The sequence below is a fragment of the Taurulus bubalis genome, assembly GCF_910589615.1.
Source record: "Taurulus bubalis genome assembly, chromosome: 6".
Taxonomy (NCBI): domain Eukaryota; kingdom Metazoa; phylum Chordata; class Actinopteri; order Perciformes; family Cottidae; genus Taurulus; species Taurulus bubalis.
This window is the reverse complement of record NC_136594.1, coordinates 365,992-391,800: the sequence shown is the minus strand read 5'-3', so window position 1 is coordinate 391,800 and position 25,809 is coordinate 365,992. Positions and strand designations below refer to the sequence as shown.

The 25,809-nt window shown below is 51.4% G+C and overlaps 1 protein-coding gene across 1 annotated transcript; it reads left to right on the top strand.

The window, feature by feature from the left end:
• Nucleotides 1-114: 114 nt before the first annotated feature.
• LOC306737322 (spectrin beta chain, non-erythrocytic 1-like) lies at nt 115-24,613 on the top strand (the record flags this gene model as incomplete). The annotated part of the gene is made up of 35 exons (XM_079219040.1): nt 115-262; nt 1,372-1,523; nt 1,951-2,124; nt 3,266-3,357; nt 3,735-3,815; nt 3,921-4,036; nt 5,490-5,602; nt 6,211-6,398; nt 6,519-6,636; nt 6,830-6,988; nt 7,085-7,387; nt 7,531-7,684; nt 7,911-8,781; nt 8,866-9,003; nt 9,183-9,939; nt 10,762-10,964; nt 11,065-11,155; nt 11,292-11,438; nt 11,652-11,915; nt 12,088-12,312; nt 12,423-12,512; nt 12,634-12,894; nt 13,018-13,148; nt 13,245-13,449; nt 14,102-14,476; nt 14,564-14,808; nt 14,908-15,046; nt 17,417-17,501; nt 18,409-18,605; nt 20,336-20,442; nt 21,008-21,059; nt 21,174-21,400; nt 23,551-23,724; nt 23,911-23,953; nt 24,123-24,613. The coding sequence occupies 35 exons, from the start codon at nt 115-117 to the stop codon at nt 24,312-24,314; spliced, it is 7,017 nt and encodes a 2,338-aa protein (XP_079075166.1). The 3' UTR covers nt 24,315-24,613.
• Nucleotides 24,614-25,809: the final 1,196 nt, after the last annotated feature.

Below are 25,809 nucleotides of genomic sequence, written 5' to 3'. Positions count from 1 at the left end.
ATGATGATGATGATGATGATGATGAGCCTGACTTCCTGTCGTCTTGCAGGGCTCGGCTGACGCTGCCGATGTGGACGCGTCCCCGCTGACTCAGGCGTCAGGTGAAAGGTCAGGATGACGACGGTGGCGGCGGAGCTGGAGCACATGGAGCTGCAGCAGCAGTACAGCAGCGGCACGGTCAACAACCGCTGGGACGAGGACTGGGACAACGAGAACAGCTCGGCTCGCCTCTTCGAACGCTCCCGCATCAAGGCGCTGGCCGGTAGGAGGGAGTGGCAATAATATCATATAGAATATATATATATATATATATATACACACATAATATATATATATATATATATATATATATATATATATATATATATATATATATATATATATATATATATATATGTGTGTGTGAGTGCAGGATGTTTGTTTCTTACTTCCTGTCCTTCAGGAATGTGAAGGAACAATGAAGGGAAACACCCCTGATGACATCATTGTCAAACTGTCACGTCATTGGCTGAGAGGTGAAGCTCCTCCCACACACTCTGAGACACGAAGGAATCTTGTTTTTAATTCATATTGAATCAGAATAAACGAATGATTAGTGAATAACAGAAAAACTACTGACGTCCTTCAAATGTTCACCAATCATTTACATCTTTAACAGTCTGCAGTGGGCGGGGCTTCACACACACACACACACACACACACACACACACACACACACACACACAGACCTCTGGACTAGTTTCTTTCTGCTCCTGGAGACACGAGGACGTCTTCGTGGACTTTTCTTTTCTTCTTCGGTGGTTTTCTTTGGGGTTTCTCTCTAGACTGGATTCCCTCGGTAGAGAATGGACAGCAGGTTTACGCTGAGTCAGCTGCTCCTCTCTGCGCTCTTCACTACTCGTCTTCCTCTCTGCTGGACCTGAAGACCATCACATATATATACATATATCATAAATATAAATAGGAGCTGAGGACTCGATGGAGGCGGAGCTGCTGGAGGGTCGGTTCAAACAGCTGCAAGGTAGGCAGAGGAAGAGAAGGAGGAAGAAGAGTCAAAGGGTTGAGGTGAAGGGTTCGAGGTGAAGGGTTCTGATCTGGTTCTGGTTTCAAGAGAATCTGGACCTCTTCCTGCAGCTGGAGGGGCCGACCAATCACAGCCTCCGCTGAATATACATGAATATGAAATACATCACGAGACTCCTCCTTCATTTCATGACGCTGACGTGTGTGTGTGTGTGTGTGTGTGTGTGTGTGTGTGTGTGTGTGTGTGTGTGTGTGTGTGTGTGTGTGTGTGTGTGTGTGTGTGTGTGTGTGTGCGTGCGTGCGTGCGTGCGTGCGTGCGTGCGTGCGTGCGTGTGTGTGTGTGTGTAGACGAGCGGGAGGCGGTCCAGAAGAAGACCTTCACCAAGTGGGTGAACTCTCACCTGTCCAGAGTCTCCTGCAGGATCTCAGACCTCTACGTGGACCTGAGGGACGGACGCATGCTCATCAAGCTGCTGGAGGTGCTGTCTGGAGAGAGGCTGGTCAGTACAAGTACACACAGTACACACAGTACACACAGTACACAGTAAGTACACATACAGTTAGTACACAGTAAGTACTGCATGACTTTACAGACTTTAGACTTTTCTGATGCTTTTTGGATAAATTGATCTGAATGTTTACTTTATTTACTTTGTTTACTTTATTTGCTTTGTCACCCTTAAAATATTTAATCTTCATAACATTTAAAAACAACAGACAGGAGCTTGAATTCATAGAAGAAGAAAAAGAGTGTAATGTAGTCAGTTTGCAGAAGAGGCTGCTGGGTAATGTAGTCTGTTTCTAGAGAAGTTTGAAGAGTTTGACCACAACAGCTCTACAACCAACTGACCTTCTTCTTCCTCTTCTTCCTCCTCCTCCTCCTCCTCCTCCTCCTCTTCCTCCTCCTCCTCCTCTCCTCCCCCCCAGCCTAAGCCCACTAAAGGCCGGATGCGGATCCACTGCCTGGAGAACGTGGACAAGGCTCTGCAGTTCCTGAAGGAGCAGCGGGTTCACCTGGAGAACATGGGCTGCCACGACATTGTGGACGGGAACCACCGCCTGACGCTGGGCCTCATCTGGACCATCATCCTGCGCTTCCAGGTAACTCACCTGAGAGGACAGGTACCTCACCTGAGAGACAGGTGTAACTCACCTGAGAGGACAGGTACCTCACCGGAGAGGACAGGTTCCTCACCTGAGAGGACAGGTTCCTCACCTGAGAGGACAGGTACCTCACCTGAGAGACAGGTGTAACTCACCTGAGAGGACAGGTACCTCACCTGAGAGGACAGGTGTAACTCACCTGAGAGGACAGGTGTAACTCACCTGAGAGGACAGGTACCTCACCTGAGAGACAGGTGTAACTCACCTGAGAGGACAGGTACCTCACCTGAGAGGACAGGTGTAACTCACCTGAGAGGACAGGTGTAACTCACCTGAGAGGACAGGTACCTCACCTGAGAGGACAGGTGTAACTCACCTGAGAGGACAGGTGTAACTCACCTGAGAGGACAGGTACCTCCTCTGAGAGGACAGGTGTAAATCACCTGAGAGGACAGGTGTAACTCACCTGAGAGGACAGGTACCTCATCTGAGAGACAGGTGTAACTCACCCGAGAGACAGGTGTAACTCACCCGAGAGGACAGGTGTACCTCACCTGAGAGGACAGGTGTACCTCACCTAAGAGGACAGGTGTAACTCACCTGAGAGGACAAGTGTAACTCACCTGAGAGGACAAGTGTAACTCACCTGAGAGGACAGGTGTAACTCACCTGAGAGGACAGGTGTAACTCACCTGAGAGGACAGGTGTAACTCACCTGAGAGGAAAAGTGTAACTCATGAGAGGACAGGTGTAACTCATGAGAAGACAGGTGTAACTCACCTGAGAGGACAGGTAACGGCTTTAGTAATTTAGTAAATATTCTGGTTTGCATTAACTTTAATAAACGCAGTTTAACTGTATGGTAAAGTTATTAAACAGCTCGTTATGGAAACCCGGACAGGTGGAGGTTATACACTCACTTGTAAGCACCAGACAGGTGTATACAGGTGGAGGTGTGTACAGGTGGAGGTGTGTACAGGTGGAGTTGTGTGTACAGGTGGAGGTGTGTACAGGTAGAGGTGTGTACAGGTGGAGGTGTGTACAGGTGGAGGTGTGTACAGGTGGAGGTGTGTACAGGTAGAGGTGTGTACAGGTAGAGGTGTGTACAGGTGGAGGTGTGATGATGTGCTTGTCTCAGATCCAGGACATCAGCGTGGAGACTGAAGACAACAAAGAGAAGAGATCAGCTAAAGACGCTCTGCTGCTGTGGTGTCAGATGAAGACGGCCGGGTGAGTGCAGTACCTGTACTTATACTACTACTACTACTACTACTACTACTACTACTACTACTGACTCTAGTACTACTACTACTACTACTGACTCTAGTACTACTACTACTACTGACTCTAGTACTACTACTACTACTACTGACTTTAGTACTACTACTACTACTGACTCTAGTACTACTAGTACTGACTCTAGTACTACTACTACTACTGACTCTAGTACTACTACTACTACTACTGACTTTAGTACTACTACTACTACTGACTCTAGTACTACTAGTACTGACTCTAGTACTACTACTACTACTGACTCTAGTACTACTACTACTACCAATACTTCTACTACTTGTTGACTGAGCTCGTCTTCTTGGTTTCTTCAGATATTCCAACGTGAACATCCGTAACTTCAGCACCAGCTGGAGAGACGGCATGGCGTTCAACGCCCTGATCCACAAGCACAGGTACCTCTTCATCACCTTCATCATCATCATTACATCATCACCAGTATCACCATTACATCATCACTTTAAACCATTTGTGTAAATAAAGTTGTTTTTAATTTTCAGACCTGATTTGATTGATTTTGACAAACTGAAGAAGTCCAACGCTCATCACAACCTGCAGAACGCCTTCAACCTGGCGGAGCAGCACCTGGGCCTCACGCGGCTGCTGGACCCCGAGGGTAGGCCTGAGTCTAACTAAGCCTGGCTGAAACACAGTCTAACTAAGCCTGGCTGAGACACAGTCTAACTAAGCCTGTCTGAAACACAGTCTAACTAAGCCTGGCTGAGACACAGTCCAACTAAGCCTGGCTGAAACACAGTCTAACTAAGCCTGGCTGAGACACGTCTACCTAAGCCTGGCTGAGACACAGTCTAACTAAGCCTGTCTGAAACACGTCTAACTAAGCCTGGCTGAAACACAGTCCAACTAAGCCTGGCTGAAACACAGTCTAACTAAGCCTGGCTGAAACACGTCTAACTAAGCCTGGCTGAAACACAGTCTAACTAAGCCTGGCTGAAACACGTCTAACTAAGCCTGGCTGAGACACAGTCTAACTAAGCCTGGCTGAAACACGTCTAACTAAGCCTGGCTGAAACACAGTCTAACTAAGCCTGGCTGAAACACGTCTAACTAAGCCTGGCTGAAACACAGTCTAACTAAGCCTGGCTGAAACACGTCTAACTAAGCCTGGCTGAAACACAGTCTAACTAAGCCTGGCTGAGACACAGTCTAACTAAGCCTGGCTGAAACACATCTAACTAAGTCTGGCTGAGACACGTCTAGCTAAGCCTGGCTGAAACACAGTCTAACTAAGCCTGGCTGAAACACAGTCTAACTAAGCCTGGCTGAAACACAGTCTAACTAAGCCTGGCTGAAACACAGTCTAACTAAGCCTGGCTGAAACACGTCTAACTAAGCCTGGCTGAAACACAGTCTAACTAAGCCTGGCTGAGACACAGTCTAACTAAGCCTGGCTGAGACACGTCTAAGCCTGGCTGAGACACGTCTAACTAAGCCTGGCTGAGACACGTCTAAGCCTGGCTGAGACACGTCTAACTAAGCCTGGCTGAGACACGTCTAAGCCTGGCTGAGACACAGTCTAACTAAGCCTGGCTGAGACACGTCTAATCCTGGCTGAGACACGTCTAACTAAGCCTGGCTGAGACACGTCTAAGCCTGGCTGAGACACAGTCTAACTAAGCCTGGCTGAGACACGTCTAAGCCTGGCTGAAACACAGTCTAACTAAGCCTGGCTGAAACACAGTCTAACTAAGCCTGGCTGAAACACAGTCTAACTAAGCCTGGCTGAAACACGTCTAACTAAGTCTGGCTAAGACACGTCTAACTAAGCCTGTCTGAGACACGTCTAACTAAGCCTGGCTGAAACACAGTCTAACTAAGCCTGGCTGAAACACAGTCTAACTAAGCCTGGCTGAGACACGTCTAACTAAGCCTGGCTGAAACACAGTCTAACTAAGCCTGGCTGAGACACGTCTAACTAAGCCTGGCTGAGACACGTCTAACTAAGCCTGGCTGAGACACGTCTAACTAAGCCTGGCTGAGACACGTCTAACTAAGCCTGGCTGAAACAGCCAGTAACTAGACCTGAGTTTAACGTTGTTGTGTTGCAGATATCAGCGTGGACCATCCTGATGAGAAGTCCGTCATCACCTACGTGGTGACGTACTACCACTACTTCTCCAAGATGAAGGCTCTGAAGGTGGAGGGCAAACGCATCGGAAAGGTTTGACCACAGATTCAAACCAACAAAGCTTGACTTACAAATATCTGTTCAATGACGGTGTGTTTTCAAGCAGAAAGTATCGACATGAAACCTTCAGGAATACATAAATACTTTAAAAACATGGATTTAACAGCATTTTACTGGAGACATGTATTATCTCTATGATACAGCAGTGATGCCCTTAGTGGACACCAGGAGAATAACATGTATTATCTCTATGATACAGCAGTGATGCCCCTAGTGGACACCAGGAGAATAACATGTATTATCTCTATGATACAGCAGTGATGCCCCTAGTGGACACCAGGAGAATAACATGTATTATCTCTGTAATACAGCAGTGATGCCCCTAGTGGACACCAGGAGAATAACATTATCTCCATAGATCAAAAATTACAAAATGGATCAATGTGGTAGAAAATGTATCTGCATTGACAAACCTTACTTACTAGAATACATGAGTTCATGCTGTAATGGTTAAACACTGTGGTTACAATGGGACATGTTGTCTTTACTGACCTGAGTGTCAGGTTCAGGACAATAAAAGGAGAAGCATTTAAGCGATCTGAAGAATCAAGCATATGACACGTCTCTGTTTCTCTGTCCAGGTGTTGGATAACGCCATCGAGACGGAGAAGATGATCGAGAAGTACGAGTCTCTGGCCTCAGACCTGCTGGAGTGGATCGAACAGACCATCATCATCCTCAACAACAGGAAGTTTGCCAACTCTCTGGTCGGCGTCCAGCAGCAGCTTCAAGCCTTCAACACCTACCGAACAGTGGAGAAACCCCCGAAGTCAGAACCTCTGGCTTGTAGTTTCATCAAACAAAACATTTCAGAACTCAAACTGACGGCTGTATGAAATACTACCTCTGTTTGCTCCTCTTAACTCTTGTCCCTCTCGCCTGTCTTCAGGTTCACAGAGAAGGGAAACCTGGAGGTTCTTCTGTTCACCATCCAGAGTAAGATGAGAGCCAACAACCAGAAGGTTTACACGCCCCGAGAGGGAAAGCTCATCTCGGATATCAATAAGGTGAGAGCTGCTCCACCTCCAGGCCACAGGGTCAGATCCTCCAGTCATGAACGTTAAATACGAAACACCGCCAGTACCTCGACCACAACCGGAGGAGAGCGCTCTGCAGGATATGCATATTAAACAGGGAATTGATTTAATCAGTACAATCATTTGAGAGCAAGTGTTTGATGGTGATGGTGTTCGCCGGCAGACCTGGGAGCGACTGGAGAAGGCGGAGCATGAGAGGGAGCTGGCTCTGAGGATGGAGCTGATTCGTCAGGAGAAACTGGAACAACTCGCCAGACGCTTCGACCGCAAGGCGGCCATGAGAGAGACCTGGCTCAGCGAGAACCAGAGGCTGGTGTCGCAGGTGAGAAGACGCACAGCCAGCAGCGGCATGCAGGCGCAACTGAAAGGAAACTGCATGTGTTTGTTTCATGAGCGCCGCTGTTTCCTTTCTCTCCAGGACAACTTTGGGTTTGACCTCCAGGCCGTGGAGGCGGCCACCAAGAAGCACGAGGCGATAGAGACGGACGTCACGGCGTACGAGGAGCGCGTCCAGGCCGTGGTCTCTGTGGCCAAGGAGCTGGAGGTGGAGCACTACCACGACATCAAGCGCGTCACAGCCAGGAAGGACAACGTGATCCGGCTGTGGGAGTATCTGCTGGAGCTGCTGAAGGCCCGCAGACAGAGGCTGGAGATGAACCTGGGCCTGCAGAGAGTCTTCCAGGAGATGCTCTACATCATGGACTGGATGGACGAGATGAAGGTACGCTGATGGAACAAACCCAAACATAGAGAAGATGGAGATCGTCCAGCGAAGGAAGCCCAGGAAGTGTTTAGCTCAAAGACCAGAACCGGAAGCCGATCACTGCCATCCTAACTCGTCCTATGTCTGTCTTTGGTTTCCAGATGTTGCTGCTGTCTCAGGACTATGGGAAGCATCTATTGGGTGTGGAGGACCTGCTGCAGAAACACGCCTTGGTGGAGGCTGACATCGCCATCCAGGCTGACCGGGTGACGGCAGTCGGCACCAACGCCACCAAGTACTCCGTCAACGATGACGGTGAGCCGCGCCCTCGTCCCTCTGTTGAAACATTCTGTCTAAATTAGAAGGTGTTTTCACAAATGGTTTCCTAACGAGGAGCATGGACAAGCATTTCACTTTGTCCAACCAGTAAAAGCTTCTCGTTCTAGTGGTTTGTGGCAGCAGTGTAAAGTTGAGATTACTTCAGAACTTAAAAACCAGAACTAAATCAGCTAAGTCCTGATAATAGTGTGTTCTTGTCCAGGCTACAAGCCCTGCGACCCTCAGGTCATCCAGGACCGGGTCTCCCACCTGGAGTTCTGCTACCAGGAGCTGACCCAGCTGGCCGCTGAGCGCCGCGCTCATCTGGAGGAGTCCCGCCGTCTCTGGAAGTTCTTCTGGGAGATGGCCGAAGAGGAAGGCTGGATCCGTGAGAAGGAGCAGATCCTGTCCTCCGTCGAGCACGGCAAGGACCTGACGGGGGTGCTGCGCCTCCTCAGCCAGCAACGCGCCCTGGAGGACGAGATGAGCGGCCGCGCCGGCCACCTCAGGCACACCATTGCAGAGGGCCAGGTAATGGTGCAGACCGACCACTTCGCCGCCACCAAGATCCAGGAGCGTATCGATGACCTGCAGGCTCAGTGGGCGGTGCTGGAGCAGCTGGCAGCGGTGAGAAGGAAGAGGCTGCAGGAGGCTCTGGCACTGCACCAGTTCCAGGTCGATGCAGACGATGTCGACGCCTGGACGTTGGACGCCCTGCGAATCGTCTCCAGCGGAGAGACGGGCCATGATGAATTCTCCACCCAGGCTCTCTTCAGGAAGCACAAGGACGCAGCGGCGGAGGTGGCCAGCTACCGGCCGGTCATTGACTCGCTGCACGAGCAGGCTGCCTTACTGCCTCAAGAGGAGGCGGAGTCGGAGGAGGTGCGTGGACGTCTGGCCGGCATAGAGGAGCGCCACAAGGAGGTGACAGAACTGACGAAGCTGAGGAAGCAGGCACTGCAGGATGCTCTGGCACTCTACAAGATGTTCAGTGAGGCCAATGCCTGTGAGGTCTGGATCGACGAGAAGGAGCAGTGGCTGAACAGCATGGAGATCCCAGAGAAACTGGAGGACCTTGAGGTCGTACAGCACAGGTAGGACTACGAGATGCTGCATGCATAGTCACTGTCCATCCCGTTCTGTCAGCACTGTATTCATGTGGACTGTCTCCTTGGCAGGTTTGAGAGTCTGGAGCCGGAGATGAACAACCAGGCGTCTCGTGTTGCTGTGGTCAACCAGATCGCCCGGCAGCTGATGCACAACGGTCACCCGAGTGAAAAGGACATCAAATCCCAGCAGGACAAACTCAACAACAGGTACAAACGGATAAAACGTGTGAAATCTAAGTCCGTTTGTCTTCGGTGTAAACGCCATGAAACTGTTGGTGTGATCGTACCTGTGGACCGTGATGATCGTTTGTCTTCGGTGTAAACGCCATGAAACTGTTGGTGTGATCGTACCTGTGGACCGTGATGATCCTGTCCTCTACTTCTAGGTGGAGCCAGTTCCGAGATCTGGTGGACCAGAAGAAAGAGTCCCTGAACTCGGCTCTGGGTGTGCAGAACTACCACCTCGACTGCAACGAGACAAAGTCCTGGATCAAAGAGAAGACCAAAGTCATCGAGTCCACCCAGGAGCTGGGCAACGACCTCACTGGGGTCATGGCCCTGCAGCGCAAACTGACCGGCATGGAGCGCGACCTGGCTGCCATCGAGGACAAACTGGGCGACCTGCGAGGCGAGGCTCAGCGGCTGGCAGAGGAGCACCCCGACCAGGCAAAGGCCATCACGGGCCGCCTGGCCGAGATCACCACCGTCTGGGAGGAAATGAAGAACACTCTGAAGAACCGCGAGGAGTCCCTGGGCGAGGCCAGGAAGCTGCAGCAGTTCCTGCGCGAACTGGACGACTTCCAGACTTGGCTGTCTCGCACTCAGACGGCCATCGCCTCCGAGGACATGCCCAACACTCTGGCCGAGGCCGAGAAGCTCATGGCCCAGCACGAAGGCATCAAGAACGAGATCCGGAACTACGAAGAGGACTACCAGAAGATGCGGGACATGGGGGAGATGGTGACACAGGGCCAGACGGACGCGCAGTACATGTTCCTCCGACAGAGGCTGCAGGCGCTCGACACCGGCTGGAACGAGCTGCACAAGATGTGGGAGAACCGACAGAACCTGCTGTCCCAGTCTCACGCCTACCAGCTGTTCCTCAGGGACACCAAGCAGGCAGAGGCCTTCCTCAACAACCAGGTAAAAAAAAGAAACATGCACATTGTGTAAACATTGTAAATAGTTTGTTTTTCTATAGAACATATTCTGACTCAAATATATAGTAAATATTTTGTTTGAAAACAAAAGCAGTTGAAAAATGAATTGTTCATTTGCACACACCATGAAGCTTGGTCTGTACATGAAGTCATTCTTCAGTCTCTCTCTTTGATGAAAGTAGTGACAGGCAACACTTCTACTCAAAAAACATAATACAACATTCTACCATTTTATTCATATATTCCACTGCTTTTGGGAACATAAGACCTTTGGTAAACCATAGTCCATCACCAACACATTTCATCCACATGAGTAAAGTTATGTTTTCACAAGAGATATGAAGAATTTCAAAAATGATCACTTTACACTTGTGCTTTATGACAATGGTGCCTCATTTTATAGAGATGAGATTGCAAATGTATGATATACAACACAGGGGTATCTATCATATGCAAGTGCCTTTAAAAAGGTGAATTAAGAAATTGTGTAAAATCGAGAAAAATGACCTCTGACCCCAAATGTCATGGGGATCAGGATTGGACCCATTCTAGCAGGTTCCTCAGTGATAAACTCACTGCTGACCAGAGAACCTGAAACAAAGTGAGCCTCTAACAAGAACCCAGTCTTTGGTGGCCACATCCCACTTGTGGCTCAGGACTTGTATTTTCCTGACCTGCATGGATGTGCAGGTCCTCACAGGACCATCCCCACAGCATGCAGGCACAGATAGGTACAGATACCCAGAAGAAGAACCCACCTTTCCCCACACAAACACGGTACTGAACCCCGTGTCCTCGCCCACAGGAGTACGTCCTAGCCCACACCGAGATGCCCACCACTCTGGAGGGCGCAGAGGCCGCCATCAAGAAGCAGGAGGACTTCATGACCACCATGGACGCCAACGAAGACAAGCTCAACGGCGTGGTGGAGGCCGGCAGGCGGCTGGCCAGCGACGGAAACATCAACGCCGAGCGCATCCAGGAGAGAGTGGCCTCCGTGGACGACAGGTGGGCATCAGCTTCAGATCCAACTTCAGACATTAGAGCAATCACCCCAGATCACAGAGTCCAGTAAACGTCTTGATCTGACCTCGGCCTCATGTTTCAGACACAAGAGGAACCGGGAGGCTGCGGTGGAGCTGCTGATGAGACTGAAGGACAACAGGGATTTGCAGAGGTTCCTGCAGGACTGCCAGGAGGTGAGTTCCATTGCTTTGTTTGGCTCTAAGCAAAGTAACTTTTTACAATCTGGTTTCTGCTCCACTGGAGGGTACAGATGGCCATGAGTGATATCAATGCATTAATCGCAGGAGGAACCTTTGTGTTTGTGTCCAGCTGTCTCTGTGGATCAATGAGAAGATGCTCACGGCTCAGGACATGACCTACGACGAGGCCAGAAACCTGCACAGCAAGTGGCTGAAGCACCAGGCCTTCATGGCCGAGCTGCAGGCCAACAAGGAGTGGCTGGACCAGATCCAGAAGGTACGGAGCTCTCTGTGTCGAGAGACTCTCATGGACCAGTCGACAGACATGCATACTATGTATAGAGATATGCATGTATGTGTATATACCTATATATACATATACAGATACATACATATATGTATCTGTATGAACACATACAGATACATACATATACACACAGATGTGTGAACACATACAGAAGGTGACGGGTCTTGGGTGGGGTGCCTGCAGGATGGGATGCTGCTGGTGTCGGAGAAGCCGGAGACCGAGGCAGTGGTGAAGGAGAAGATGGCGGCGCTGCACGCCATGTGGGAGGAGCTAGAGTCGACCACGCAGACCAAGGCTCAGTGTCTGTTCGACGCCAACAAGGCCGAGCTGTTCACGCAGAGCTGCGCCGACCTGGACAAGTGGATGGGAGGCCTGGAGGGCCAGATCCAGTCCGACGACTACGGCAAGGACCTGACCTCCGTCAACATCCTGCTGAAGAAGCAGCAGGTACAGTACCAGAGGTAGTACTGCAGTACTGAGACCAGAGGTAGTACTGCAGTACTGAGATCAGAGGTAGTACTGCAGTACTGAGGCCCTCCCTAGATGCTGGAGAGCAGGTTGAGGTGGGGTAGTAGTACTATCAGTACTAGTACTATCAGCAGTGCTGTGTCCTCCCTAGATGCTGGAGAAGCAGGTGGAGGTGCGGCAGAAGGAGGTGGTGGAGCTGCAGACCCAGGTGAAGGCGCTGGGCCAGGAGGTGCAGGACCCGGAGGAGGTGGACGGGCGCCGGCAGCTGGTGGAGGACAAGTTCCAGGAGCTGCTGGAGCCGCTTCGCCAGCGCAAGAGCTTCCTGGTGGAGTCGAGAGAGGTTCACCAGTTCCACCGCGACGTGGAGGACGAGATCGTGAGTACAAGTACTCGTCTCCTAGTAGAACTACTCGCCTCGTAGTAGAACTACTCGTCTCGTGGTACAAGTACTCGTCTCGTGGTACAAGTACTCTGTGTGTCTTCCAGCTGTGGGTCCAGGAGAGGATGGCCGTCGCCACGTCCTCCGACCACGGACACAACCTGCAGACGGTCCAGCTGCTCATCAAGAAGAACCAGGTGAGTCCTGTAGACCTGGACCAGGTCCCGGAGACCGGGTCTGATGCATCCATCTATATATCTATGTATGTATGTATATATATATATATATGTATATATATGTGTGATGTCTGCTCCTCAGACCCTGCAGAAGGAGGTGCAGGGCCACCAGCCTCGTATCGATGACATCCTGCAGCGCAGCCAGAGCCTCCTGAAGGACGAGGTCCGGCAGCGCCTGCAGGACCTGCAGCAGCTGTGGAGGCGGCTGACGGAGGAGGCGGAGCTTCGGCACGGCCGGCTGGAGGAGGCGCACAAAGCCCAGCAGTACTACTTCGACGCCGCCGAGGCCGAGGCCTGGATGAGCGAGCAGGAGCTGTACATGATGTCAGAGGAGAAGGCCAAGGTGGGCATCGTGTTCTCCTTGACCATGGTCAGATCCAGCTGGTGATCAGTAAAGAGATCAATGTTCTCCTTGAACATGATCAGATCCAGCCGGTGATCAGTAACAGGGTGCTCTCCCCCTCAGGACGAGCTGAGCGCCGTCACCATGCAGAAGAAGCACCAGACCGTGGAGCAGGCGGTGGAGGACTACGCCGAGGCCGTCCACCAGCTGTCCAAGACCAGCAGGGGCCTGGTGGCCGACGGGCACCCAGACAGGTGGGTGTTACTGCACCTGTGAGGACGCGCTCTGGTCACTGTGTCTGACCTGTGTGTGTGTGTGTGTGTGTGTGTGTGTGTGTGTGTGTGTGTCAGTGAGCGGGTCAGCATGCGGCAGTCTCAGGTGGATAAGCTGTACGCTGGCATGAAGGACCTGTCCGAGGAGAGGCGGGGCCGACTGGACGAGAGGCTCCGCCTCTTCCAGCTGAACCGAGAGGTGGACGACCTGGAGCAGTGGGTCGCTGAGCGGGAGACGGTGGCCGGGTCCCACGAGCTGGGCCAGGACTACGAGCACGTCACGGTACCAGAGCCTACATATACATATATATATAAATATATACTACATATATATATATATATATACTACATATACATACATATATACTACATACATATATATGAGCTGGGCCAGGACTGCGAGCACGTCACGGTACCAGAGCCTACATATACATATACATACATATGTACTACATATGTATACATATATATACATACACATATATACATATACGAGCTGGGCCAGGACTACGAACACGTCACGGTGAATGTCTCCTGTCACTTCGTCTCCTGTCTCCTCATCTCCTGTCTCCTCATCTCCTGTCTCCTCGTCTTCTGTCACTTCGTCTTCTCGTCTCCTCGTCTCCTGTCTCCTGTCTCCTGTCGCCTCTCTCCTCATCTCCTGTCTCCTGTCTCTTCATCTCCTCGTCTCCTGTCTCCTCATCTCCTGCCTCCTGTTTCCTAACCCCTGTCTCCTCATCTCCTCATCTCCTGTCTCCTAACCCCTGACCCCTGTCTCCTGTCTCCTGCCTCTCGTCTCCTCATCTCCTGTCTCCTGTCTCCTGTCTCTTCATCTACTCGTCTCCTGTCTCCTGTCTCCTCATCTCCTGTCTCCTGCCTCCTGTCTCCTAACCCCCTCCCCCTGTCTCCTAACCCCTCCCCCTCCCCGTGTCCAGATGCTGCAGGAGCGTTTCCGTGAGTTTGCGCGGGACACCGGGCTCATCGGCCAGGAGCGCGTGGACGGCGTGAACCGGCTGGCGGACGGGCTGATCACCGGCGGCCACGGCGACGCGGCCACGGTGGCGGAGTGGAAGGACGGGCTGAACGAGGCCTGGGCCGACCTGCTGGAGCTCGTGGACACGCGCACGCAGATCCTGGCCGCCTCCTTCGAGCTGCACCGGTTCTACCAGGACGGCCAGGAGGTTCTGGGCCGCGTCCTGGACAAGCAGAAGAAGCTGCCGGAGGAGGCGGGCCGCGACCAGAACACGGTGGAGACGCTGCAGAGGATGCACAGCGCCTTCGAGCACGACGTGCAGGCCCTGGGGACGCAGGTCGGTGCCCGAGGGCCGCCGGGTGTACAGAGACGCGCCGGTTCGCGAACGCAACCGGTCGCCTCACCTTGACCTTTGACCCCGCAGGTGAGGCAGCTGCAGGAGGACGCGGCGCGCCTCCAGTCGGCGTACGCCGGGGACAAAGCCGACGACATCCAGCGGCGGGAGGGCGAGGTGCTGGAGGCCTGGAGGCGCCTGCTGGAGGCCTGCGACGGGCGCAGGGTCCGCCTGCTGGACTCAGGGGACAAGTTCCGGTTCTTTGGCATGGTGCGGGACCTCACGCGCTGGATGGACGACGTGATCCGGCTCATCGAGGCCCAGGAGAACCCCAGGTATGCCGAGTCCTCCACGGCCCGCGGGCGCCATCTTGGATCTGAAGCTGAGCGGCTGTGTGTGTGTGTGTGTGTGTGTGTGTGTGTGTGCGTGTGCAGAGACGTGTCGTCTGTGGAGCTGCTGATGAACAACCACCAGGGCATCAAGGCCGAGATCGACGCCCGCAATGACAGCTTCAGCGCCTGCATCGAGCTGGGGAAGAGCCTGCTGGCCCGCAAGCACTACGCGTCAGAGGAGGTGAGGGAGGGGGAGGAGTCAGGAAGAGGGGGAGGAGTCAGGAGGAGGAGGGACGAGGGGGAGGAGGAGGGAGGAGTCAGTAGGAAGGGGAGGAGTCAAGAGGAGGGGGGAGTCAGGAGGAGTAATAGATTTAATTTAAAGAAAGGTTTTAGGATAAAAGTCATACAGGTCTAAGTCAACATATAGAACATGTAGAACAGGTAGAACATGTAGAATATGTAGAACAGGTAGAACATGTAGAATATGTAGAACAGGTAGAACATGTAGAATATGTAGAACAGGTAGAACATGTAGAATATGTAGAACATATAGAACATGTAGAACAGGTAGAACATGTAGAATATGTAGAACAGGTAGAACATGTAGAATATGTAGAACATATAGAACATGTAGAACAGGTAGAACATGTAAAACGGGTAGAACATGTAGAACAGGTAGAACATATAGAACATGTAGAACAGGTAGAACAGGTAGAACATGTAGAACATGTAGAACAGGTAGAACCGGTAGAACATGTAGAACCGGTAGAACCGGTAGAACATGTAGAACATGTAGAACAGGTAGAACCGGTAGAACATGTAGAACATGTAGAACCGGTAGAACAGGTAGAACATGTAGAACCGGTAGAACATGTAGAACAGGTAGAACAGGTAGAACCGGTAGAACATGTAGAACCGGTAGAACATGTAGAACAGGTAGAACAGGTAGAACCGGTAGAACATGTAGAACCGGTAGAACATGTAGAACAGGTAGAACAGGTAGAACCGGTAGAACATGTAGAACCGGTAGAACATGTAGAACAGGTAGAACAGGTAGAACCGGTAGAACATGTAGAACAGGTAGAACAGGTAGAATAGGTAGAACCGGTAGAACAGGTAGAACCGGTAGAACAGGTAGAACATGTAAAACATGTAGAACAGGTAGAACAGGTAGAACATGTAAAACATGTAGAACAGGTAGAACAGGTAGAACCGGTAGAACAGGTAGAACATGTAAAACATGTAGAACAGGTAGAACCGGTAGAACCGGTAGAACATGTAGAACAGGTAGAACAGGTAGAACCGGTAGAACAGGTAGAACAGGTAGAACATATAGAACATGTAGAACAGGTAGAACATGTAGAACAGGTAGAACATGTAGAACAGGTAGAACAGGTAGAATATGTAGAACAGGTAGAACATGTAGAACCGGTAGAACCGGTAGAACATGTAGAACAGGTAGAATATGTAGAACAGGTAGAATATGTAGAACAGGTAGAACAGGTAGAACAGGTAGAATATGTAGAACAGGTAGAACAGGTAGAATATGTAGAATATGTAGAACAGGTAGAATATGTAGAACAGGTAGAACAGGTAGAATATGTAGAACAGGTAGAACAGGTAGAACCGGTAGAATATGTAGAACAGGTAGAACAGGTAGAATATGTAGAACAGGTAGAATATGTAGAACAGGTAGAACAGGTAGAACATATAGAACATGTAGAACAGGTAGAACATGTAAAACGGGTAGAACATGTAGAACAGGTAGAACAGGTAGAACAGGTAGAACCGGTAGAACATGTAGAACCGGTAGAACCGGTAGAACATGTAGAACAGGTAGAACCGGTAGAACATGTAAAACATGTAGAACATGTAGAACCGGTAGAACCGGTAGAACATGTAGAACAGGTAGAACCGGTAGAACAGGTAGAACATGTAGAACAGGTAGAACAGGTAGAACATGTAGAACCGGTAGAACCGGTAGAACATGTAGAACATGTAGAACAGGTAGAACCGGTAGAACAGGTAGAACAGGTAGAACAGGTAGAACCGGTAGAACATGTAGAACAGGTAGAACCGGTAGAACATGTAGAACAGGTAGAACATGTAGAACAGGTAGAACCGGTAGAACCGGTAGAACATGTAGAACATGTAGAACCGGTAGAACCGGTAGAACAGGTAGAACATGTAGAACATGTAGAACAGGTAGAACAGGTAGAACAGGTAGAACAGGTAGAACCGGTAGAACCGGTAGAACAGGTAGAACAGGTAGAACCGGTAGAACAGGTAGAACAGGTAGAACCAGTAGAACATGTAGAACAGGTAGAACATGTAGAACAGGTAGAACCGGTAGAACCGGTAGAACATGTAGAACAGGTAGAACATGTAGAACCGGTAGAACATGTAGAACCGGTAGAACAGGTAGAACATGTAGAACAGGTAGAACCGGTAGAACAGGTAGAACAGGTAGAACCGGTAGAACCGGTAGAACATGTAGAACAGGTAGAACATGTAGAACAGGTAGAACCGGTAGAACCGGTAGAACATGTAGAACATGTAGAACCGGTAGAACAGGTAGAACATGTGTGCTGAGTCGTGTGTTTGTGTTCAGATCAAAGAGAAGCTGCTGCAGCTGACGGACAAGAGGAAAGAGATGATTGATAAGTGGGAGGACCGATGGGAGTGGCTACGACTCAGTAAGACTCACTCATTCATCTGCATGAACACAGAGGTCAGAGGTCACAGCGGGCTGACAGCCGATTGGACGCTGAGGTGATGAGTCAGCGCTGATGAAGACTCCTCATGAGGTGGTGAGTCAGTGCTGATGAAGACTCCTCATGAGGTGATGAGTCAGCGTTGATGAAGACTCCTCATGAGGTGATGAGTCAGTACTGATGAAGACTCCCCATGAGGTGGTGAGTCAGTGCTGATGAAGACTCCTCATGAGGTGATGAGTCAGCGTTAATGAAGACTCCTCATGAGGTGATGAGTCAGTGCTGATGAAGACTCCTCATGAGGTGGTGAGTCAGTGCTGATGAAGACTCCTCATGAGGTGATGAGTCAGTGCTGATGAAGACTCCTCATGAGGTGGTGAGTCAGTGCTGATGAAGACTCCTCATGAGGTGATGAGTCAGTACTGATGAAGACTCCTCATGAGGTGGTGAGTCAGTACTGATGAAGACTCCTCATGAGGTGATGAGTCAGTGCTGATGAAGACTCCTCATGAGGTGATGAGTCAGTGCTGATGAAGACTCCTCATGAGGTGATGAGTCAGTGCTGATGAAGACTCCTCATGAGGTGGTGAGTCAGTACTGATGAAGACTCCTCATGAGGTGATGAGTCAGTGCTGATGAAGACTCCTTATGAGGTGATGAGTCAGTGCTGATGAAGACTCCTCATGGGGTGGTGAGTCAGTACTGATGAAGACTCCTCAGGCTCTTCTGAACGAGCAGGAAACGCTGCAGCTGCTTGTCTCCTCGTCTCCTGTCTCCTGTCTCCTCGTCTCCTGTCTCCTTCTTCTCTCCATACTGACGACTCACTCAATGCATAGTATGAATAGGAAGTCTTGTTGAGGGCTGACTACTCCCCCCCACCCTCCCTCAGTCCTGGAGGTGCACCAGTTCTCCCGTGATGCGGGCGTGGCGGAGGCGTGGCTTCTGGGTCAGGAGTCGTACCTGTGCAGCAGGCAGGTGGGTCAGAGCGTGTCGGAGGTGGAGAAGCTCATCAAGCGGCACGAGGCCTTCGAGAAGTCTGCCGCCACCTGGGAGGAGCGCTTCTCTGCCCTGGAGCGGCTGACCACGGTGAGAACTAACTAACCCACCTGTAACCAACCCACCCAACCCACCTGTAACCAACCCACCTGCAACCAACCCACCTGTAACCAACCCACCTGTAACTAACCCACCTGTAACTAACCCACCTGTAACCAACCCACCCAACCCACCTGTAACCAACCCACCTGCAACCAACCCACCTGTAACTAACCCACCTGTAGCCAACCCACCTGCAACCAACCCACCTGTAACTAACCCACCTGCAACCAACCCACCTGTAACCAACCCACCTGTAACCAACCCACCTGTAACTAACCCACCTGCAACCAACCCACATGTAACTAACCCACCTGCAGTCACTACCCCACCTGTAACTAACCCACCTGCAGTCACTACCCCACCTGCAGTCACTAACCCACCTGTAACCAACCCACCTGCAGTCACTAACCCACCTGCAGTAACCAGCCCACATGTCACCAACCCACCTGTAGTAACTAACCCACCTGCAGTCACTAACCCACCTGCAGTAACCAACCCACATGTCACCAACCCACCTGTAGTAACTAACCCACCTGCAGTCACTAACCCACCTGCAGTAACCAACCCACATGTCACCAACCCACCTGCAGTAACTAACCCACCTGTAGCCAACCCACCTGCAGTAACTAACCCACATGTAACCAACCCACATGCAGTCACTAACCCACCTGTAACCAACCCACCTGCAGTAACTAACCCACCTGCAACCAACCCACCTGCAGTCACTAACCCACCTGCAGTAACTAACCCACCTGTAACTAACCCACCTACAGTAACTAACCCACCTGCAGTAACCAACCCACCTGCAGTAACCAACCCACCTGTAACCAACCCACCTGTAACCAACCCACCTGCAGTCACTAACGCGGCTGTGCATTGACTTAACATGTAATCTGGACGCGCGAATATTTCGCAACTGTTTTGGTGTGAACACGGAATTACTCACCTACAGTAACTAACCCACCTGCTGTAACTAACCCACCTGTAACCAACCCACCTGCAGTAACTAACCCACCTGCAGTAACTAACCCACCTGTAACCAACCCACCTGCAGTAACTAACCCACCTGTAGCCAACCCACCTGCAGTAACTAACCCACCTGCAGTAACTAACCCACCTACAGTAACTAGCCCACCTGCAGTAACTACCCCGCCGACAGTAACTAACCCACCTGCAGTCACTAACCCACCCGTAACTAAGCCACCTGCAGTCACTAACCCACCTGCAGTCACTAACCCACCTGCAGTAACTAGCCCACCTGCAGTAACTAACCCATCTGCAGTCACTAACCCACCCGTAACTAACCCACCTGCAGTAACTAACCCATCTGCAGTCACTAACCCACCTGCAGTAACTAACCCACCTGCAGTAACTAGCCCACCTGCAGTAACTACCCCGCCGACAGTAACTAACCCACCTGCAGTCACTAACCCACCCGTAACTAAGCCACCTGCAGTCACTAACCCACCTGCAGTCACTAACCCACCTGCAGTAACTAGCCCACCTGCAGTAACTAACCCATCTGCAGTCACTAACCCACCCGTAACTAACCCACCTGCAGTAACTAACCCACCTGCAGTAACTACCCCATCTGCAGTCACTAACCCACCCGTAACCAACCCACCTGCAGTAACTAGCCCACCTACAGCTACCTGTCCTGCCTCTGGGCGGGGCCAGGGTCCTCTCAGCCAATCACAGCTGTCCGTGTGTGTCTGCAGCTGGAGCTGCTGGAGGTGAGGAGGCTGCAGGAGGAAGAGGAGAGGATGAGGAGGCCTCCGACTCCAGAGCTCCTGATCCAGCAGGAGGAGGAGGCTCAGCCGCAGAGGTGAGACTCACTCACTCACGCCCTCACTCATTTACTCACTCACTCATTTACTCACTCACTAACTCCCTCACTCATTTACTCACTCACTCACTCATTTACTCACTCACTCACTAACTCGCTCACTCACTCATTTACTCGCTCACTCACTAACTCCCTCATTCACTTACTCACTCACTCACTCAGACACTCACTCGTTCACTCACTCACTCAGACACTCACTCATTTACTCACTCACTCACTAACTCGCTCACTCACTCAATTACTCGCTCACTCACTAACTCCCTCACTCATTCACTTACTCGCTCACTCACTCATTTACTCACTCACTCAGTCACTTACACACTTATACACTCACTCACTCATTTACTCATTCACTTACACACTCACTCACTCATTTACTCACTCACCCACTCACTTCCATACTTACACACTCACTCACTTACACACTCACTCATTCACTTCCTCACTAGTTCACTCACTCGTTCATTCACTTATACACTTTCTCTCTTACTCGCTCACTCGCTCATCGGCTGGTGGAGTAAGTGCTGTGTTTGTGTGTCCCCAGTGGCCTCCCTCAGACCGGACCCCCGTGGGACCAGGACCAGGACTCTCCTCGGGTCAGTGCTCTCTTTGATGACTGGCTGATTGTCTCTCTGATGACTGGCTGAGTGTCTTAAGGTGGACCTGCAGGTAGTTTTGTTGATACCTGTCCCTGTGTGGTTCCGGTTCAGGACGGTGATCTGGTGAACGGTGTCGGCGAGCGGAGCTCCAAGGAGCCGAGTACCGGCGGCTCCCCGGCCTCCAGCAGGAAGAGGACCAGCCAGTCCTCCACGCTGCCCCCCAGGGACCAGGACTCACACAGGGACCAGGACTCACACAGGGGCCAGGACTCACAGCTGGAGGGGCTCCTGCACCGTAAACACGAGTGGGAGGGCCCCAACAAGAAGGCCTCCAACAGGTGACCCCTGACTCCTTACTCCCTGACCCCTGGACCTTCTGACTCCCTGACTCCCTTGACTCTCTGACCCTCTGAACCCCTGACTCCCTGAACCCCTGACTCCCTTGACCCTCTGACCCCCTGAACTCCTGACCCCCTGAACCCCTGACTCCCTGAACCTCTGAACCTCTGACTCCCTGAACCTGTGATCCCCTGAACCCCTGACTTCCTGAACCCCTGACTTCCTGAACCTCTGACTCCCTGAACCCCTGACTCCCTGACTCTCTGACCCCCTGAACCCCTGACCCCCTGAATCTCTGACACCCTGAACCTCTAACTTCTGGAACCTCTGATTTCCTGAACCTCTGACTCCCTGAACCTCTAACTTCTGGAACCTCTGACTTCCTGAACCTCTGACTCCCTGAACCCCTGACCCCCTGAACCCCTGACTCCCTGAACCTCTGACCCCCTGAACCTCTAACTTCTGGAACCTCTGACTTCCTGAACCTCTGACTCCCTGAACCCCTGATTCCCTGAACCCCTGACTCCCTGAACCTCTAACTTCTGGAACCTCTGACTTCCTGAATCTCTGACTCCCTGAACCTCTGACTCCCTGAATCTCTGACTCCCTGAATCTCTGACTCCCTGAACCCCTGACTCCCTGAACCCCTGATCTCCTGAACCTCTGACTCCCTGAACCTCTGACTTCCTGAACCTCTGACTTTCTGAACCTCTGATCCCCTGAACCTCTGATCCCCTGAACCTCTGAGCCCCTGAACCTCTGACTCCCTGAACCTCTGACTTCCTGAACCTCTGACTCCCTGAACTTGTGATCCCCTGAACCCCTGACTTCCTGAACCTCTGACTCCCTGAACCCCTGACTCCCTAAACCTCTGACTCCCTGAACCCCTGACCCCCTGACTTCCTGAACCCCTGACTTCCTGAACCTCTGACTCCCTGAACCCCTGACTCCCTGACTCTCTGACCCCCTGAACCCCTGACCCCCTGAACCTCTGACACCCTAAACCTCTAACTTCTGGAACCTCTGATTTCCTGAACCTCTGACTCCCTGAACCTCTAACTTCTGGAACCTCTGACTTCCTGAACCTCTGACTCCCTGAACCCCTGAACCCCTGACTCCCTGAACCTCTGACCCCCTAAACCTCTAACTTCTGGAACCTCTGACTTCCTGAACCTCTGACTCCCTGAACCCCTGATTCCCTGAACCCCTGACTCCCTGAACCTCTAACTTCTGAACCTCTGACTTCCTGATTCTCTGACTCCCTGAACCTCTGACTCCCTGAATCTCTGACTTCCTGAACCTCTGACTCCCTGATCCTCTGACTTCCAGAACCTCTGATCTCCTGAACCTCTGACTCCCTGAACCTCTGACTTCCTGAACCTCTGACTTTCTGAACCTCTGATCCCCTGAACCTCTGAGCCCCTGAACCTCTGAGCCCCTGAACCTCTGACTCCCTGAACCTCTGACTTCCTGAACCTCTGACTCCCTGAACTTGTGATCCCCTGAACCCCTGACTTCCTGAACCTCTGACTCCCTGAACCCCTGACTCCCTAAACCTCTGACTCCCTTAACCCCTGACCCCCTGAACCTCTGACTCCCTGAACCCCTGACTCCCTAAACCTCTGACTCCCTGACTCCCTGACCCCCTGAACCCCTGACTCCCTGACCCCCTGAACCCCTGACTCCCTGAACCTCTGACTTCCTGAACCTCTGACTCCCTGAACATGTGATCCCCTGAACCCCTGACTTCCTGAACCTCTGAACCCCTGACTCCCTGAACCCCTGACTCCCTGAACCTCTGACTCCCTGAATCCCTGACTCCCTGAACCTCTGACTTCCTGAACACCTGACTTCCTGAACCCCTGACTCCCTGAACCTCTGACTCCCTGAACCCCTGACCCCCTGACTCCCTGAACCCCTGACTCCCTGAACCTCTGACCCCCTGAATCCCTGACTCCCTGAACCCCTGACCCCCTGAACATCTGACTCCCTGAACCTCTGAGCCCCTGAACCTCTGACTCCCTGAACCTCTGACTCCCTGACCCTCTGACCCCCTGAACCCCTGACTTCCTGAACCCCTGATTTTCTGAACCCTCCAACCCCTTGACCCCCTGTCCCCTGACCCCCTGACCCTGTCTGTGATTGGCAGGTCGTGGCACAACGTGTACTGCGTCCTCAACAACCAGGAGGTGTGTTTCTACAAAGACAGCAAGGCGGCGGCCCAGAGAGTCCACTACCACAACCAGGTCCCTGTGGACCTGAAGGCCGCCACCTGCGACGTGGCAACGGACTACAAGAAGAAGAAGCACGTCTTCAAGCTCCGGTAACGAGTCTTCCTCACGCTCTTCCTCGCTCTTCCTCACGCTCTTCCTCACGCTCTTCCTCACACTCTTCCTAACACTCTTCCTCACACTCTTCCTCACACTCTTCCTGACTCTTCCTCACACTCTTCCTCACTTTTCCTCACGCTCTTCCTAACTCTTCCTCACACTCTTCCTCTTCGTTTCAGAGTCCTGGATGGAAACGAGTTTCTGTTTCAAGCCAAAGATGAAGTGAGTGACTTTAATGACTTTATATAATCTATAATAAAACATAATGTTTTAGTTAATAATCTGAATCTGTAAAGAAACTAAAGATAAATGTAGTAAATAGATATTTAGTATAAAGTAGCAGGAAGTGGAAACACTCAGTTCTAAGTGCAGTACTGGTGTCGCCCTGCAGGAGGAGATGAGCACCTGGATCCAGGCCATCCTGAACGCCGGCAGCAGCCCTGGCACGCCGACGTCCGGCCGCGCTCACACGCTACCGGCCGCCGTCACGCTGGCCACCGAGTCGAGTCCCGGCAAGAGAGAGAAGGACAAGGAGAAGGACAAGGAGAAACGCTTCAGCCTGTTCAGCAAGAAGAAACAGTAGAACCCAAACCCTTCAGGGGGATCCTGACGCACGCTCCTCTTTACCGCCAGCCGGGAACCCGGACAACCGGAACCGGCTCCAGAGCGCGAGTCCAGATTCCCGCTGCCGTCGGCTTCATGAAAGTTTTCTCCGAAAGAAACATCAAAGGACAAGCGAACCCATCGCTCACCTCGCTCTGAGAAGACCTTCGTTAGCCGGTACCTTACCCTGCGGCACTAACGTTTAGTCGGCTGACACTCACGATGACACAGAACCCGTTGATCCACAAATTGTGTTTTTAAATTGAATTTGGTGTAAAAAGTCTCTAATTTCTAAATCTAGATTATTATTAATGGGATTTTGAACCGCCAGCAGTCATTCAAACAACCCTACAGTGCCGCTGTCGCTCTGATGTCACTCTGATGTCACTCTGATGTCACTCTGACGTCACTCTGATGTCACTCTGATGTCACTCTGATGTCACTGCTGATGTCACTCTGACGTCACTCTGATGTCACCGCTGATGTCACTGCTGATGTCACTGCTGATGTCACTCTGATGTCACTGCTGATGTCACTCTGAGGTCACTCTGAGGTCACCGCTGATGTCACTCTGATGTCACTCTGAGGTCACTCTGATGTCACTCTGATGTCACTCTGAGGTCACTCTGAGGTCACTCTGAGGTCACTGCTGATGTCACTCTGACGTCACTCTGATGTCACCGCTGATGTCACTGCTGATGTCACTCTGATGTCACCGCTGATGTCACTCTGATGTCACTCTGATGTCACTGCTGATGTCACTCTGAGGTCACTGCTGATGTCACTCTGAGGTCACTGCTGATGTCACTCTGAGGTCACTACTGATGTCACTGCTGATGTCACTCTGATGTCACTCTGATATCAGTCTGATGTCACTCTGAGGTCACTCTGATATCAGTCTGATGTCACTCTGATATCAGTCTGATGTCACTCTGTCACTACTGATGTCACTGCTGATGTCACTCTGATGTCACCACTGATGTCACTCTGATGTCACTGCTGATGTCACTCTGATGTCACTGCTGATGTCACTCTGATGTCACTCTGATGTCACTCTGAGGTCACTGCTGATGTCACTCTGATGTCACTGCTGATGTCACTGCTGATGTCACTCTGAGGTCACTGCTGATGTCACTCTGATGTCACTCTGAGGTCACTCTGAGGTCACTGCTGAACAGCCAATGACAGAGGTGTCCAGCTGCAGCAGAGAACTGTCAAAGTTTTACCAAAGTGCGCCGTCGGGTTGTTTTTGTGTTTATTCTCAAAGCAGTTTTGTTTTGTTCCGTCTGTGTTTTTATATTTGCTGTGTGATTCTCTTGGTGGGTTCAGACGGTTCCTCCTCACACGTTGAGTAACTGCTGGTTAAAACGTTGCGATGTCATTATTTTAGTTCTGACGTCGGTCAGTTTGGGACGATTCGCCCGTTTGCCGACGATCAGCCGCTGTTCCTCCACGCCATCTAACCCACCGCTCCG